Source organism: Panthera leo, chromosome F2 (genome assembly GCF_018350215.1).
Source record: "Panthera leo isolate Ple1 chromosome F2, P.leo_Ple1_pat1.1, whole genome shotgun sequence".
In the NCBI taxonomy this organism is placed as follows: domain Eukaryota; kingdom Metazoa; phylum Chordata; class Mammalia; order Carnivora; family Felidae; genus Panthera; species Panthera leo.
The window spans coordinates 67,226,023-67,243,122 of NC_056695.1; the positions used below are offsets into that span (position 1 = coordinate 67,226,023).

A 17,100-nucleotide genomic window follows, 5' to 3' on the forward strand; every position below is an offset into this window, starting at 1 on the left:
GTGGCGTCCGTCGTCCCGCCCTTCCGGCCGCCCCGCCCCTTGGCCCGGCCTCCCGCTTCCCGGGAGTCCCCGCGGCCGCTGGAGGAAGCGGGCGGTCATGGCGTTCTGCGCGCCGGGTGCCTACCTGACCCACCAGCAGAAGGTGTTGCGGCTTTATAAGCGGGCGCTGCGCCACCTGGAGTCGTATTGTGTCCACAGGTGGGAGAGGGGGACCTAGGGTGCGGGGAGGGGATCCCGGGGATCCTCAGGCCTCGGGGGACCGAGCGGCTCAAGGACAAGGAGGACAAAGTGGGAAGCCGGCCGTAGGCCCGAGTTCGAATCCAAGCTTGTCGCCCCTAGCTGCGAGACCTTGAAGAGTTGTTTATCTGGCTTAGGCCTCAGTTTTCTGTTCAGGAATACCTGTGGAAGTCCAGCGCTTACTAAATAAGAGCTTTCTTCGTGACCTTCTTGTTCTTAATATAAGCAACAGTAATATGTGCGTTGTTTTTTAGTTCTCAGAACAACTCTAGGAGTCAGGGATTATTCAGCCTTATTTTGCAGGTAAGGAAATAAGCAGGGAGAGTAATTTGCCAAGTCCCTCCAGCTGGTGGCTGGGCCAGGATTAAAACTCAGGTGCCTAACCCTAAAGCATCATCAGTCTCTCACCCCTCGAGTCAGCTTTCCTCTTCAGCTTCATCCAGCCCTTTCCAGTATTTTCACATTCACATAATTCTTTACCAGCCATGTAATTCTCTTCTTTCTTCTCTCTCTCTCCATCCGAGAGTAGTCTTAGGACATAGTCTTCAGACATACAGATTTTCATGACCTGGATGCAGTGCATGGTGGGGTGGCAACCCAAGATGTGTAGATGCCAGGCCTCATCGGAATCCTAAAGCCTAGTCCCAGGAGAAGTGCTTCTGGGAAAAAGCTCTAAATGATGGGAAACCAAGTAGGTCTGGAAAAGTTGGGGAGGGTTATCCTTGAAGCCCAGATCGCACATTTGTGATTATTGGAAAGCCATTGACCTGCTTCTCTTTGCTAGACAGAAAGATGGCCAGGCTCAATTGTGGAATTGTTAGTCTCTTCCCTGATGTTCCTCATTAATTCATCTGACAAAATTTGCATTTCAGGTTCTTTGCTGGCTACTGAATAAATAAAAATTAGTAAGTCCTCTTTCTCCGCTGTAGCAGCTCATGGGTTAATGGGGAAGATGGACATGTAAACAGATAACAGAGAATTATCAGTCTTACAAAGATGAAGGATTCAGGTAACACTGAATCGCATCTGGGATTTTTTTTTTTTAATTCATTTATTTTTGAGAGAGAGAGAGAGAGAGAGTGAATCCCAAGAAGGCTCCCCACTGTTAGCACAGAGCCTGATGCGGGGCTTGAACTTAACCAGCCGCAAAATCATGACCTGAGTCAAAATCAAGAGTTGGATGCATAACCAAGTGAGCCACCTAGACTCCTCTGCATCTGGGAATATTAAAGTCCATAGTCATGGAAGAAAGAATGAAAGCATCTCCTATGATAATATTGACTCAGCGTTTTTTAAGACTTACCTCCTCTCTTAGGACTTTTCTTTCTCCTTTTGTCCTCAGTGCTCTTTGTTCTCCATGGTTGCATCCCAGGTCCTTGGTTATTGGTGTATATACTTCAGGTAGCCTCATCTAATCATCTAGGACTTGAGTTACCACCTACCCTCGCTTGTCTCTAGAGCTGTTTTCCAACTGTTTTGTTCTTTGAAACTCAACTTGTCTTAATGCCTTAAAACCAGACTCTTTGCTGCCTCATTCTGATCCTTTTCCCAAATTCCCTGTCTCAGCTAATGGTATTGTTAGTAATGGCATTATTCAGCCACTCAGCGTTAAGTTTTAGAATTGTTCTCAAATACTCTCTACCTACCAATTCTGCCAGTGACACATGTACTTGTGTGCTGTGTATAATTGGATACTGATTTTTGTAAATTCTCTCCACAGTGTAATAATGTTAGTAGCTGACATTATTGAGCAGAGGAGGTACCAGGCACTGTCTGAAGTGTGTTTATATGATTTGGTTTGTCAGATCTTTAGGATAACTTTAAGATCTAGGTACCGTTACTAACACTTGTAGAGGAGGAACCCATGGCCTAAAGACATTACCCCCAGGTTACATGGTGAGTAAGCTAAGATTTAGTCCCAAGCAATTTGATTTTAGCAGACACTCTCATATTCTATAGCATAAGTGTCTTTCTCCTGTCTCCTACCATCACAGTTGCCTGCTTCATGCTCTTCTCATTTGTGGCTTGGATTATTGAAAGGCTTTAAATGATCTCTGCCTACCATTTCTTCTAGAACCTGACCTTAATTTGCCTATAATCCTGCAGTTAGTGTTGGAGTCAGGATTCAAACTTCTATGTCTCTGATTCAGGCAATATAATTGTGTAACACCTCCCTTCCTACTCATCTTTGTATCTCCAGAATTTAGCACAGTGCCTCGCACAAAGTAGGCGGAAATTCAGTAAGTTGTCATTTAATGCGTGTTGAATGATCCTACAGAGGCTATAGTTTTTCTCTTTTGCAAATTATCTTTTTTTGTTGTTTGAATCTGCATTCTTTTTTTTTTTTTTTTTTTTTTGGAGGAGAAAGTAGGGAAAGTGGTTAGGTTGTATTTAATACAGTGTTTTTAAATTTTTTTTAATGTTTATTTTTGAGAGAGACAGAGTGTGAGCAGGGGAGGGGCAGAGAGAGAGGGAGACAGAATCTGAAGCAGCTCCAGGCTCTGAGCTGTCAGCACAGAGCCCAATGTGAGGTTCAAACTTACAGTTCGGGAGATCATGACCTGAGCTGTAGTCAGAAGCTTAACCAGCTGAGCCACCCGGATGCCCCTAACACAGTTTTTTGGTTTTTGTTTTTTGTTTTTTTCCCCCCACTGTCGGGGGCAGGGGAACTGCGGAGGAAGCAGTCCTAACGATGTGGCTGTTCCATTGGCAGGGCCTGGGGAAGGTCCAGGTAGTCATGCTACATAACCAGAAGGGCTTAGTGGAAGTACAGCCTCTTGTCAGGCAGTAATCCTGCTCAGTTGAGTAGATAACATTTCTAATCTCCAAAACCATTTTGATTTAAGGGACAAATACCGTTACTTTGCTTGTTTGCTGAGAGCTCGGTTTGAAGAACATAAGAATGAAAAGGATATGGTGAAGGCCACCCAACTGCTGAGGGAGGCAGAGGAAGAATTCTGGCACAATCAGCACCCTCAGCCGTACGTCTTCCCCGAGTCTCCAGGAGGGACCTCCTACGAGAGATATGAGTGCTACAAGGTGGGCGAGCATCGCGGGGGCAGCCGCAGACTCTGTTCCTCCCATCCTGAACCCTTGGCCCCAAAACCACCTGCCCCGTGGGGGGCAGGGAGGCCAACTTCTTTCTGACAATTGTGAATACTTTTCTGCGGTGTCTGTTTCCTCTCTCCCAGGTGACATTTAGGCTTTTCTTTTCGAAATTCAGCTCCAGAGTCTTGCGGTATCTTTTTGACAAAGGAAGGGGCTAAATTACTTGGTGTATATCACCCACTTTTGCATCTTAAAGGTAACCGATTTGGGTTGTGCTCACTATTTCTGAGCAATTACAGGTAACAATTCCACGTAGCAGGAAGAGTGCGCGGGTCAGGGAGCAGTGGTGCCGGCTCTCTTTGGACTGGCCTTGAGGTTTCTCGGCCCTGGGCTCTTTGACTCTGAGCTGCCCTCTGCTGCTCGCTGCGTTGTGCCAGAAACGGTCTGGTGTGTGCGGTGCTTCAAAATATCCCGTCAATTTTGCCTTCTGCCTCCTGGGCAGGCCCTGTGGCTGGCACGTCAGTGCCTCCCTTGGGCCAACGCGGTGATTTCATCTCCGGACAGGTTCCTGAGTGGTGCTTAGACGACTGGCATCCGTCCGAGAAGGCGATGTATCCAGACTACTTTGCCAAGAGAGAGCAGTGGAAGAAGCTGCAGAGGGAGAGCTGGGAGCGGGAGGTGAGTCCTCCCCGCCTTTCGCCCCAGAGCTTGGCCCGCATGGGTGGCACGGGAGCGCGCTCGGGTTTTGTTCCCCGTGCGCAGAGGCCCAGGTTCCGGTGATGACAGTCACCGTGGCCCCTTGCCTCCCAGATATACTTCCTAGTATATCTAGATGTTCCTAGATGTGTTAAATGTAGCACTTACAGGCTTCGTGCAAACAGGTGACAATGTGTCGCTGGTCTCTGGGTTTTCTGCTATTTTGCTTCTGCCCTCCTCTTCCTCAGTCCTTTGCCCGACCTGCTTGCCATCCCCGCCTGTCCCTAACTTTCCACCCGCGCCTCAGACACTTTTCACTGCGGAGGTCTGAGTTACGTTCTTAAAAGCTGAACGTTGCCATAGTGGGAAGGGTGTGCTGGAGAGGGTGGGAGGCGAGATGGAGAGGCCGGTTGGGGGTTGCACCAGGGCGGATGCAGCGGATAGGGAAGGGGCCGATTCAGGATGTCATTTGGAGGGACGTGAAGGCTGACTGGATGCAGCCATGAGGGGGTGCATGAGGGACAGGGAGGAATCGAGAATGAGTTCCAGGTTTCAAGCTTTAACACCTGGAGTTTGGTGATGATTTATTGAGCTAGAGAAGATGAGGGAAAAACAGGTGTCAGAGGAACAAGCAACCGCTTGGTTTTCAGTTTGTTAAATTTGAGAATACTGTGAGACCCAAGTGCAGATGTCAGTAGGTGACTTTGGGTGTACGAATTGCGAACTCAAAGGAAAGATTTGAGTTTGAAATAGAAATTTGTGACATATCCGTTGTTTTAAAAGCCACAGAGTGGCACCTGGATGGCTCAGTCGTTTGGGTGGCCGACTTCAGCTCAGGTCATGATCTCACGGTCTGAGTTCGAGCCCCACATCGATCGGGCTCTGTGCTGACAGCTCAGGGCCTGGAGCCTGCTTCGAATTCTGTGTCTCCCTCTCTCTCTCTGCCCCTCCCCAGCTTGTGCCCTCCCTTAAAAATAAATGGATAAACATTAAAAAATAAAAGCCACAGAAATGTGATTCTTAAGAGAGTGGAGAGAGACAAGCAAAGTCACAGGCGCTCCCACCTGTGGAGGTCAGGAAAGGAGATGGCAGAGCCCCCTGCAGGGGAGAAGGGTGACAGCAAGTCCAGGACAAAGTGTTTCAGGAATGGCCGGTCAGCGTTGGTCACCTTCGCCGAAAGTTGCTAAAAGTGGAATAGAGTGACGCCTGGAAATAATGACCACAGATTGTGGCCACGGGAAGGGCATTAGTGGCCTTGGCGAGAGCCTTTTTTGGAGGGTTTAATGGCACTGGTGGGAGCAAGTGGAAAAGAGAAGACAGCTGTGGGGTTGGGGGCGAGGGATTCTTGAGAAGTTTCACTGGAACTGGAGACCGAGGCATTATTTTCTTTTAAGATAAATATGGATGCATGTGTACTGATGAGGAGATGGGGTGGGAGAGAAACGGACGGGATTGAAGCGAGGTGAAAAGGTCAAGGAGGAAAGCTTTCGAGAAGAGGGATGGGATCCCAGGCATACGTGGAGGCCTTTGAAAGGAGAACGGGTTCTGCCTCCACGAGAATTGGACGAAAGATGCGTGGGAGTACATTTGGGCCAGAAGTTTTGGTGACGGGAAAAGGAGAGTCGTACGGGATGGCTTCTCTTTTTTGCGAGGAGGAGAAGGCATGAAGTGGGCGCAGCCTGTTTGGAGAATGTGGGAAGGATGTGGTAGCCGCGGGAGAGGAGCACGCCGGGAATAGGAAGATCGCCAGGTGGTGGTGAAGGCCCAGTTGAAGCTGGGAATAGCTCGTGTGTTATGATAGCAGTTGTGCCAGCATTTTCTTCTTTCTAGCAATACAGGCGGTCTGGTGCAGACTGGAAGTGAGTGGTTACCGTTTGTCCAGTCGAGAGTGTCCCAAGACCAGAGGCTGTTCAAGTGATTGTTCTGGTGGGATCTAAGTGGGTAGAGGAGGCACGGAGACAGGAGGCTGGTGGAGAGAGAAGGGCAAGCTGGGTCAGGAGGTCTGTGAACCGGCCATCTCTTGAGTTTCAAGAGCATCTTCAAAGGGACATTTAAGCACGAGCCGGAGAGGGGCACTGTGTTTGTATAGTGGGATATCTGATTCATGATTCAACAGTCATATGGGTGCTCGTGATAAGGTCCAGGATGTTGACGGCAGGAAGTCCTTGGCCAAGGCGGAGTGTAAAGAAAGTCATTGTGACCAGGGAGGGCAGTGTTTGCTAAGGGATGTCTCCTCTTTGGGAAAGGGGGCAGAGGTGTACTTACTCATGGAGAGCAGTAGGTTCATTCTGCAGTCAGTCACCGGTGACCCCTCCATAGAAACGTTCTCCCTTTACCTCGTCCGCCTGACATGATTAAACAGCACATATGCTGGAGGCGCCGGTCACCCACAATCCAGAACTTTTTCTGAAGGAAGTTCCAGAAAATCATGGCTCTGGCGAGTGGGTCTCTTACATGTCCTCTGTCAGGACAGGGATAGTCTTGGAGGTCTCTGGAACCGGGGGGTGACTGGACAACATCAGGCAGAATGGAGCACGTTTTCACGTGTGATTTCACTTTATATCTTGTTCTGGTTGCTACTTGGGGGGCTTTAAAATGAACATCTCTAACATAGAAGAATTAAGGTTTCCTAATGGTGCTTTTGGAGAGCTCTTAGCTGAGACACAAAAATGTCTTTTTAGGGAGTACAGGTGGGGGGACCATAACAAGGGGTAATTGTCGCAATTTTGCTTAATGAGTAAGGGACAGGGGCAGAGGGTTTCTTGGCTCTGCTGTTTTAAGAATGGGAAAACCTTTAAGGAGAATTGTTTCTCTGAGTTAAACTGTGGGTATAAAAATAAGGCAGGTGTATATAAAAAACCCTTTGCAGTAGTGAGAGCCAGAAAGCATGTAAATGTGACACAGATTCAAAGCAGATACTTCACATTGTCCAGTCAGTTTGACTCTACTTGTTCCTCCCTTCCCCCTTCTAGGTCAAGCAGCTGCAGGAGGAAACCCCACTCGGTGGTCCCAACACTGAAGCTTTGCCCCCGGCCCGAAAGGAAGGCGATTTGCCCCCCCTGTGGTGGCATATTGTGACCAGGCCCCGGGAGCGGCCCATGTAGAGAGAGAGGAAGACGCCTCGCCTGTCACGCTTGCAAGTGAAATAAGTTACAGAACGGGCACACACGTGCCGTAATAAAAATAACTCCATGTGGTGTGACCGATGTGTTCCTCTGCGCGTTAACGTGACACCAAGTGGCTGTGCCGCTGTCGTCTCCTACCACCTGTGCCAGAAGTATGCGGAGTGTGGTCAAGTGTCCTCTGCCCCGGGGAGTCCTGTCGATAGCGCGTATCATCAGGGACAGCTGCACAGAACCAGATACAGGAGTTACTCTGAAGAAGAGTTACAGACTCCAGCTGAAGGCTCAGGGGCTGCAATACGAAGTCTAGGGAAGGGGTGTGAGGATTGAGGACTTGAGATACCATTTTTGGTTTTCTAAAGGTGCCACGAATGAGATTTTAGGTGGTTAAAAGAAAACCTCGAAGCAGCACACACTCAAATAAGTATGATGGAGTTTGCGGGGTTCACGCAGGATTGGAGGTTTGGGGGTTGCAGTGAAAGGGTCCAGTCTGAAACTGTGACACCTGTTTTGGAGGCAGTGTTCCAGCCTTGCTTCCTCTCCTGTGGCCTGGATTGTCACAGGGAAGGGGACAGCAGCACTCTTTATATGTTGGAAGAAGCTTCTCTAAAAGCTAGAGCCATTTTTACCATCATCAGCCAACCCACCTGCTTTTAGTTTGTGATAGCTCATTAGAACTGTGTTCAAATAGTTCATCGATTGAGGCAACGCGTGTTCTCGGGGGTTCACGGCCATCACAAAAAGAACGTTCTGTGGGTGTTCTGAGTAAGCCCAACCGGAGTCTCCGGGTGTCTTCTAACAGCTAAGACTTGCAGCTGAGTTTTAATAAGTCTTGAAATACCGTTTTTTGTTTTCTAGTGGTTCTTTATTTATAATGTAGGCTGAAGCAATTGTTACAAGGTAGAAGGGAGACACATTACACAATTGTTATTTATACAAGTTTAGAACAAAAAACTGCACAGGGAGAGGTCAACTCTCAGTACAAACTAGCAACTAAACCACAATAATTTACCTTGAGAAACGATTTCTTTATTTTTAGCTGTGACACTGCTTTTACAATATGCAAAAACACAAACAGAACTACCCAAGGTGTTTTGTCACATTCTTTCTACATTGAATTTGGCAACATTTTATATTAAATTTATTCAGGTTATACTAACGTTTAAAAACTAAACACGTGAAAAGCTGTACCAAGGTACAGTCCCATCCATTTATTTCGAAGGTTTAAAATACCACTTTTATCTATTGTAATTACCTTGCAGTGATTTCTGCTTTTGCAAAAACCATCTCAAGCATCATATGCACAATGCATCAGCTACTTTTAGTCATCAAGATTGGTGGGCTAAACCACAGGCACTACTGTTGCTTATATTCTGTAGAAGGAGCTTGTTTTTCAAAGAAAAAAAAGCTTAAATAGTTTCTAATAATCATGCCTTTGCTTTAAAGCCGTAACATAAAATGCCCTTGAGCAATCACAGCAGTGTTAAGTGTTAATATACAGAACAGTGACTATACAGGTACGTTACTCTCACATCCAATGCACTTATGTATTAAAGCATAAGATTATGTAATTGAAGATTAGAGCCAACAGAAACCTGCAGGGTCTGGGGGACCCACCAAGCTCCTATTCGTTCAGAGGAACGGACCCCAATTGCTTAAGGGACCTGCTTGGTTTTTTCAAACCCGGCTGTCTTCTCCAAACAAGATCCCTCTTAAACCTACAAATCTCTGTTGGCTTTAGGGAATGGGCATTAGAACAAATCGAACTTTCACTTAAAGTAAGAAAAGACATAAATCCATTCCAAAAACATTACCTAGAATACAAAAAAAGGGACAGTAAGTATAGTGGCCAGATTCCCAGTGACAATAAATAAATCCTCCTCTCTTCAATGTTCGGTATGATGCCAATTCACTGCCATTTGTTGAAAAGAAGATAAGAAAAACAAGCCCCCAGATTGGTAAACACATTGGCAAGTTGCTAGATTCCAAGCTGGTTACCCTTGTTAAATCCGCTCGAGTTTTTTCAAAATATTTGGGCTTTTCAACGCGCCCAGCCTGCTGGGCACAGTTAAGTAAAAGGCATTTATTTGCTATATCTAAGAATTCCCTGCTCTCATCATTTTAAAATGTTCTTCACATTTTTAAAACTGCCTTACCCTTTTTGGACGTATTTGGATCCCATGAAAGTGGGTACAAGAGACGAGTAACTGAAGTGGGGGGGTTCTAGGTCTAACCGGCGGCAGCAGCATGCACGGGATTGGAGGTGGGTGCTGTGCAGTCAAGAGGAATCGTGGGAGAAAGGAAGTCCTTAAACACCCTACAGAAACAGACACTGCAATCCAGTATGGCTTGTTCGGATGCATTTACCATGAAGATACTAGAAATTCAACCTACAAGGCTACTCTTAAATGTTAACAGGATCGGCTATGTTGACAGTGTGCCCCTCCCACGGCCCTCCCCCCAATCCCAACAGAGTCTACCATTTCCAGATTCACTTCGCTCTGAATATTGCTCATCAATTGTTACTCCTGCTTTTCTCAGCCAGAACATACTACATTTAAGTGAAGATTTTACCCCTTTATCCATTTTGTTTGTACATTAAAATAACTTGAATTTGCTTCTAAGCCAGACTACTAACAATGCATCTACAAAAGCTTGCAGGAAAAAGAAAAGAAAAGAAAAAGCGAAGTATAGTTATCCTTTTTTCTGAAATTAACTACTTCGTGGTTCCCCTGCCCCGACCACCCCCCCCCATTATGCATTTAAAATTTTACAAAGACTTGTAAAAAAGTTAAATGGAATTTGGCACCTTCAGAAAAATCAAAAGGGAAACTAAGATTAAAATGTGCAGAAAGAAAACTGTCAATATTTACAAATTAAAAGATCAAAGTTATGTCAGTTACGTATGTTGCTTTTAATTCTTAGCTAAAGGTGTCGAGTACTTTCAAAAGAGCTGTATTCTGAGTTGCCTACAAAATCTTTTGTTTGATTACAGATTGGAATGGATCGAGACAAATTAGGTTTTATGAATTAAACAGTTCCTTCCCCACTGGCAGCATTTCTTGGGAGCCTAAGCGAGCCTACGAGAAGCGAGGGGCTGAGCGGTCGTTTGTGGTGGTCTTCTTCAGTTTCACGCCCCTTCGGATGGCGTTCAGCATGTCTTCCCCTTGCGGAGTATCTCTCGGGCTCGGGTCTGCAGCGTCACTCTCTGGAATCTGGCCTGGGGAAGCAGTGGCACTTGAGGGATCCCTTTCCTGGTCTTCGGCCTCGCTTTCTGGAATCGCCTGTCTGTGCTCCTCGGGGATACTGGGCTTCGGGCCTGGAAGAGGAGGGTTGACGGAGGCTTGGCCACTCCACATTGAGGAGGGCATGCTGGTGACACCCTGGGGGCCCTCACCCACAGAGGGCGACTCGGGGCTGTGCTCACCCCTCTCCTCTGGCCCATCCGGAGGTGCCGGCAGCACCCCGGGGAGGTCTGGGACGGTTGGGGTCTTGACAGGGATCACGGGTGTCTTGATGGGGATGGGACCGGCTCCGATGGTCCCCCGGCGGACAGAAGGCTTGGTGGAGGGGGTCCGTCGGATGGTTGCAACCCCTGGGGTGACCATAGCAGGTCCGAGGGTGGTGGGGAGGCCAGCAGTTGAGGCCGGGCGCTTGGCTTGGAACATCCGTCGGTAAGACTGGCTGATGTCACTGTTTCTCGGAATGGTGGATGATTTGTCAAACTCCTGCTGGTCTGCCTCCTGGTCACCGCTTACAGAGAAATAATCATAATCTGAAACTGATGATAAGATTTGATTAGGAATCTCCAAGGCAGCAGCTTTGTTTTTTGATTCTTTTGTGCTAGAGGACAAAAGGCACGAGAGGCCAGGTGCTTTACCCACAGCCTCATCCCAAGCACCTCCGCCAATCTCCACACCGTCCTTAGAGGCCCCCAACGTCTGAGAACTCCCCCCCCCAACCCCGCCACCAGGCAGGGATCTTCGTCCTGCTCCCGATGTAATCCTGGGCCCTAGAACGGGGCTGGACGTCACAGCACACACGCGATCCTGTTGAGCGGTGAAGCATGCCCGAAGGCCGGGCTACATCAGGGCTACCCACCCAGTTGCTCTGGGAGGAATAAAGGAGGTGAGCAGGAAGAGGAAAGAAACTCCATAGACCCTCCAGCCCGGAATTTGACAAGAGAAACAACCCTTAGACAGACGATCGCAGGCCTTACTCTCTCATAAGGGACTCGCCAGGCGAAGGCTGGAAAAAGAACGGAGCTACTGGCAACGAGCCCCTAAAAACAGGTACAAAGACAGGCTCCGTCCGCGAGGTGTGTGTATGTGCTCTCAACACTGGGGTCACACGGGAGGCAGAAGCACACAGAGTGAACGTCTTTGAGCGGGTTTCTGAACAGCAGCCCCCCCGGCATCTGGGGCCAGGCGAAAGGTTTGTTGCGGGGACAGGGGGCCGTGCTGTGCATTACACGACGTTTAGCGGCATCCCTGACCATCTACTAGATGTCAGCAGCACCCCCTCCATGGGTGACAACCAAAAATGTCTCCGGACATTGCCCGATGTCCCCTGGACAGCAAAACGGCCTTTCGCTGAGACCCACTTAGTCCTAGAAGTTCTGGCCAGTGGACCGCAAATACGTTTGCTCAACTCCCCCAGCTGCGCCCTAGCCCCGGCCACCATCTTGCTGGCCTGCGTGTGCTGTGGTGAGGGGGGCGGGGTTAGTAGAAGAGTTGGCTGGAATAGGTGAAGAACTCGGGCCTTCAGAACTGAGGTTCAAGCCCAGGGCTGCTCATTAATTGTTTGGGCGAGGTACTGAGCCTCGCTGTCCGATGCGTAAAACGAGGGCGAGAATCCGTACCACCATAAGCTTAAATGGGAAAAGAGAGCGCTTAGCACCAAGTGCTGCGACACAAATGACCTGATTGTCATTCGCGGCATCTGAGTTCACCCTGGGAGCTATCCTGCACCCGGATGGTGAGACACGGGAGAAGCTGCAAAAGTCCGGTCACCGGACGTGGCAGCTACCCGCTCACTACAGGCCAGCTCTCCCGAGCATGCCCAGAGGATGACAGTGGCTCTGAAGCGGGTCTGCTGGCCAGGGCTGACGCTGTGCTCCTTCTTCTGCCTCGTCCCGGCAGGGAGGGCACCCCTTCTCCTCACCTGCCAATGCTCAGGAAGCCCCGGACCGCCTCGTACCTTGGGAGGGGATGGTGTCCTCAGAGCAGCATGGGGTGGTCGTCTGCGTGCTGTAGCCGCTGGAGCACTGGAGCGAGTCCCGGCTGCTCCTCTGCGTGTCCAGCTGGAGGCCCCGCGACAGGGCCAGCGCCAGTTCCTCGCAAGCCTCCATCTCCTCACCAGGCTGCACGCGGGAGGAACGAGAGAGACACAGACAAGCCACAGGGGCCGTGAATCCCCTGTCCGGTGTCCCCAGAGCCTTTCCGCATACTCCTGCAAGTGGGAGCCTCCGTAGTGCTCCTATTCTGCTCCCGCGAACATCACCCATCTACGGGTCCTACCCGGGCTCTAGAAAGTTCTACCGGTCTGATGTCAATACAAGGCTTTTCCCCGGGGGTGCAGGAAGTTCGGGGTTGGGGCGGGGGGAACAGGGCTCAGGTCCTGCCAGCTGCAAGGCTGACTCGGCCCCCTGCTGCTGGCCAGGTCTAGAGGGCAGAGAATAAAAGCGTCACCCTGGTGGCAGCTGACACGGTCATGCTCCGTGGTCTCTGAGCTTCCTCGGCAGCTGCAGGCGCACCACCCACAGCAGTGGATCCTCCTCCATTGGGGTCCAGCTCCCGCTTCTCCTTGCGGCGCTGTAGGGTGTTCACCAGGGGCTGATCATAAGGTCCTGGCTTGGCCCAGTCCTAAGTAGAACAAGTGTGGTCAAGCACCAGGGCCTCGGCCTCCGCGTGGAGGGCCGCAGAACCCTCCGGACAGCTGCCCGCAGACGGCAGCTGGCCCCGGTAGGGGCAGCTCAGGCTAGGACAGGCCAGCAGGCCCTTCTATGTCCTCAGCCGGCTCGAAAAGAAGGCAGTGGAAAATCCTTTGGGGGCCCCCCGGGTGCCTCCCCTTTCCTCATATCTGCCCAAAGATGAAAAGCCCTCAACAACCAGGCAGGTGGGTACCTGTGGGAGACTCAGCCACCTAACGGCTGACCAACTGTCTAAGGTGTCCGAAGGCACCAGCCAGTGGAGACCCAATCCCCAGGGACAGCGCCCCCCACTTCTGATGTCTCTCCCCCAGCAGCCCAAATGTCTTCACTTGAGTGAAGTGGCCACCAGGAGGCACTAAAGGAATTCAGCCTCGCTCGGAGGCTGAACCTCCACTTCCTGGATACTGGACCCCCCACCAAGGGCCCGCAGGATGTGCCCTCTGAGGCCCTCACATAGGAAAGGCAGGCCTCGGGGGTCAGCAGGAAGACCCTGAGGAGCCTGAGGGGACCACACTACCTGTGAGGGGTTAAGCCAAGACCTGCTCTAGATGCCACAGCCTAGGCTAACCTGCGATTCAAATTCGGGGCACCTCCTTGTAGGATATCCTCCCGGCCATCAATTGGACTCGCTAGGAAATAATTTTAAAACTTTGCTTTTATATTAAAGCAAACATGTTTTAATATAAAACAAATGAGACTAAAAATAAAGTCTGCATTCACACTGAAAATAAAACATGATGATAAGCCAAAAACATAGTTTGGATTATGGTTCCGTTACCATGGCCCAATAAGGGACTCCAGGGACAAGTCTGAGGCACATGGTGGAGAAGGGCAGTCCCTCCCAGCCCCTGGTAACAGTGACACCCTGCGGTGGCCCCAACAGTGTAGAACTGCCTGCCGGCCCTGCAAGGCCATGTCTGGCATCACCGTCTAACCACCTCTAACCGGGCCGAATGAATGTTTCTGAAAGGGAGCCTCGCCCAGCTCCGCTCCACGTGGACATTTCTATCTCAGATCTGCCTGCTGCTTTTTGGTTCTTCCCAGCGGGAATTTTCTTAGGGAGAGGTGTTATATGGGGAGGAAGGCAGAGTGTGGAAGGAAGGGGCAAGGGGGGGGGGTCAGGATGAGGACCGTGGGACAGAAGAGGGGGGAGCACAGAGCCATGAAGGGGGAGGAGGGAAAGAGAGGAGGGAGGAGAGACACAAACCTTCCAGCTAGGGATCTGAGATGACGGGAACATGCCGGGCCCAATGGTGTAATAATGAGCGTAGTCTGGAAGGTGGACAGAGGTGACCCGAGGGAGCAGGCGGGAGGCAGGCAGGCAATGAGGGGAAAGGCTTGCCCCCACGGGCCCCACATGGGACTCACTTGGCAAACTACAGTGAGAAAACCCGTTAGACAACTGGAAACAAAACAAACAAAAAAGGGGGGGGGAGGAAAATAAAATTAATATAACAGGATGAGTGTGGAGGTACAAGATGGCATTGACATTCAAGGGAGGAGGGAGACCTGAGTATTTATAAATAAAACAAGCCGCTCCTGGATGATCCGTGGTGCCAGAGGAAGGGCCACGGGGCAAAGAACACATACTGGACGGCAAGAAGTGTTCAGTCAAGCAAATAATTTATCTACATTTTAGAGTAGTGTGGAAATTGATCGGTGTCCTTAACTTTTTGGCGTTCTCAATGGTTTTGGATGATTTATAACCAATGGAGCTTAATTTCACGGTGATAATGATTTGTTCATCTCATTATGCAAATTTAAAACATTCCCAAGCAACAACTGAAAACTGTTCATTCTGGGTTTCTGAAATCATCACACTGTTCAGGAGCAGAATCCAAATCGGGGTGAAGGGGGAGGAGGGGTTGGCGAACTAAAAGGCAGAAAAGCGCACAGCCTCTGATGCAGTGAGATGTCCTCCTCCGATGGTACCGCAACAAGGAGGCCACGGTGGGTGGGGTACTTGGGAGGGGGAGGGGGGACAGATGAGCGCACGACACTTCTGAGAAGGAGCCTTCCACCTCCGAGCTCCCCATACCCCTTCCTCTCCCTCAGGACACTGCAAGGTCATTGCCCAGGAGCCAGGCACCCTTTCAAGAAAAAGCCCTCAGCCTTGTCCCTCTCTCTGGCCCCAAAAGGGACTGCTCCTGGGATGCATTTTGTAGATTTTGAGTTTCAAGGTCCTGGTGGTGACAGTGACGGTAGGTGGGGGGCAGGGGAGGAGGGGTTGGCCACGGTGGCCGGGGCCCAGCCGGTCACCTTCTCTGTGGACGCCCAGGCGCCCATGGTGGAGCCTGAGCTGACTGAGGTGGGCGAGCTGCACTCGCTCACGGACTGGCAGGTTTCGGAGGCTTCAGAGGAGGCCGAGCTGGACGAGTTCTGCAGCAGGGAGGGACCACATGCCACCAAAAGTAACAGGAAATCAAAACAAGAAGATGGGGTGGGGAAGTGCACGCACAGAGAGAGAGACAGACATATACACAGAAGAGGGAAGGATGAGAGAAGCAGAGGGTTAGGGTTATTTTTTCCCCTTTGCCAAAGCTGCACCCACACAGAGGCTTTCAAGCCCTCGAAAAGCAGCATGAGACACCTGCCAGATGGTCAGCCCCCCCAGGACCCTGATGTGTGTGTGTGTCTAGTGTGTGCCTGGCACTGGTCAGTGAGACTCCCCGTGTTCCTTTGGGCATTTCTTCTCATGCCACAAGTCGAGGTCCCAGGGGAGGCCTGCCTTTGCTATCTCTCAGGTGCACAGGCATACTTAGTGCCTGAGGACTGACCCCCTCCACCACCACCACCCAGCTTGGGCTTCTGCTCCATACCCCTCCAGTCCCCAGCCTCTCCCTGTGTCACATGCAGCCTTTGCACCCATGCAGGGTGGTTTCCAGCCATGAAGCTGCATCTTCACAGGGCAGGTTTTTAGGTTTCTCTGCCTGGGAAATGATTTTGAGGTTTGGCCAGTGAGGCCTTGAGATCAGTGCAATGTTTCCAGGGGCCATCTAGGGAGGGACGGAGCATCTGGAGAGATCTGGGGCATTACAGAAAGGAGGTCTGACTTGGGACAACATGTCCTTGTGCCGATCTTTATTTCACCTCCAGTCTTGCCAGTCGCCTGGTGTCAGCCGGGGTACGTGCCCCCAGCTCAGTCTCCTGACATTCGGCTCGGGCAGGGACCATGCCCGTGGGCTCACCATTATGTCTCAACTTTCTAGTCCTGTACTGGCACGTGACAGGTGCTCAAAACTACCGAATGGATGAGTGATGAAGACCATCTCTTCCAATATAAACTTCCAATATAAGCACCAAGATAGTGCTTCGGGCACACCCAGATATTTAAGTTCTGTTCGCTGCTAACTCCAATCTCCGGCTCATCCTTTTGTTTAAATAAGCCCAACCCTACCGGGGTCTACTCTTACTTCCTCAAAGTGTTCCTGAATTCACTGCCAAGGAGGCCAGGTTCACGTTTCTGTCATGTTCGTGTCCACCTCCTTCACAGCCAAAGAAAGAAAGGTTCCGGCAAAGGGACAGAGCTATAGCTCTCCATCCTGCAAGCAGCAAGGCTCCGAGAAGACACTCCACTGCATGGGGCCCCACAGAACCAAAGCAAGGACACGCTACCCACTGGACGCCCCGATGGCTCCTCAAGCTCAGAGTCTGGTTGGTGGTTCCGGAGCCAAAGTTTGAGGGTTTGTATTTAAGTTACGATTCTGTCACTTCTCAGTTGAGGAACCGCAACCTTAATCTAAAACTCCAATTTCTTTCATTTTGGGCAGAGGGATCACTAATATCTAACAGAGGAAGAGAAAATGAAATTTTCCATGTGTCTATCTATGTATGTAGCACTTAATCAAGTGTACAGAGAGGCCAGTTATCACTATAATTTACTAGGGCTGTTCATTTTGGTCCCTCTAATTCAAGTATGTTCAACTTGAAAAAAAGAACCAATAAGCCATTCCAGGACTGCAGGTTCCTATTTCTTTTGGCTTCTGTTCATTTTTCCTAAAGAACCTCTTGCCTCCACGGAATGAACAGCTCTAGGACGAGACCCTCACAACAGACATAGTCCCA

The 17,100-nt window shown here is 50.1% G+C and overlaps 2 protein-coding genes across 10 annotated transcripts in view; one reads left to right on the forward strand and one right to left on the reverse strand.

Moving 5' to 3' along the window:
* The first annotated feature begins 37 nt into the window (after positions 1-37).
* Positions 38-7,183, forward strand: NDUFB9 (NADH:ubiquinone oxidoreductase subunit B9). Its single transcript, XM_042924119.1, has 4 exons — positions 38-198; positions 3,084-3,276; positions 3,850-3,963; positions 6,954-7,183. The coding sequence occupies exons 1-4, from the start codon at positions 98-100 to the stop codon at positions 7,083-7,085; spliced, it is 540 nt and encodes a 179-aa protein (XP_042780053.1). The 5' UTR covers positions 38-97; the 3' UTR covers positions 7,086-7,183.
* A 2,671-nt stretch (positions 7,184-9,854) lies between these two features.
* Positions 9,855-17,100, reverse strand: part of MTSS1 (MTSS I-BAR domain containing 1) — a 163,209-nt gene continuing 155,963 nt past the window's right edge. For 2 of the 9 annotated variants that reach the window (XM_042924109.1, XM_042924110.1), the window contains 5 exons: positions 15,295-15,414; positions 14,243-14,437; positions 12,794-12,967; positions 12,303-12,465; positions 9,855-10,884 (listed from right to left, as the gene is read on the reverse strand). In XM_042924109.1, the coding sequence (XP_042780043.1) occupies positions 10,184-10,884; positions 12,303-12,465; positions 12,794-12,967; positions 14,243-14,437; positions 15,295-15,414 (1,353 nt within the window). In that variant the 3' untranslated portion in view covers positions 9,855-10,183. The remainder of the gene's footprint in view (positions 10,885-12,302; positions 12,466-12,793; positions 12,968-14,242; positions 14,438-15,294; positions 15,415-17,100) is intronic. The other 7 variants (XM_042924114.1, XM_042924113.1, XM_042924117.1 and 4 more) reach the window with 5 other exon arrangements.

Bases quoted from the DNA above. Each gene is read 5' to 3' on its own strand.
- NDUFB9 (XM_042924119.1), top strand. From the start codon at position 98: ATGGCGTTCTGCGCGCCGGGTGCCTACCTGACCCACCAGCAGAAGGTG. The intron at 3,277-3,849 runs GTGGGCGAGCAT...ATCTCCGGACAG, and splicing joins AGAGATATGAGTGCTACAAG to GTTCCTGAGTGGTGCTTAGA. The intron at 3,964-6,953 runs GTGAGTCCTCCC...TCCCCCTTCTAG, and splicing joins GGGAGAGCTGGGAGCGGGAG to GTCAAGCAGCTGCAGGAGGA.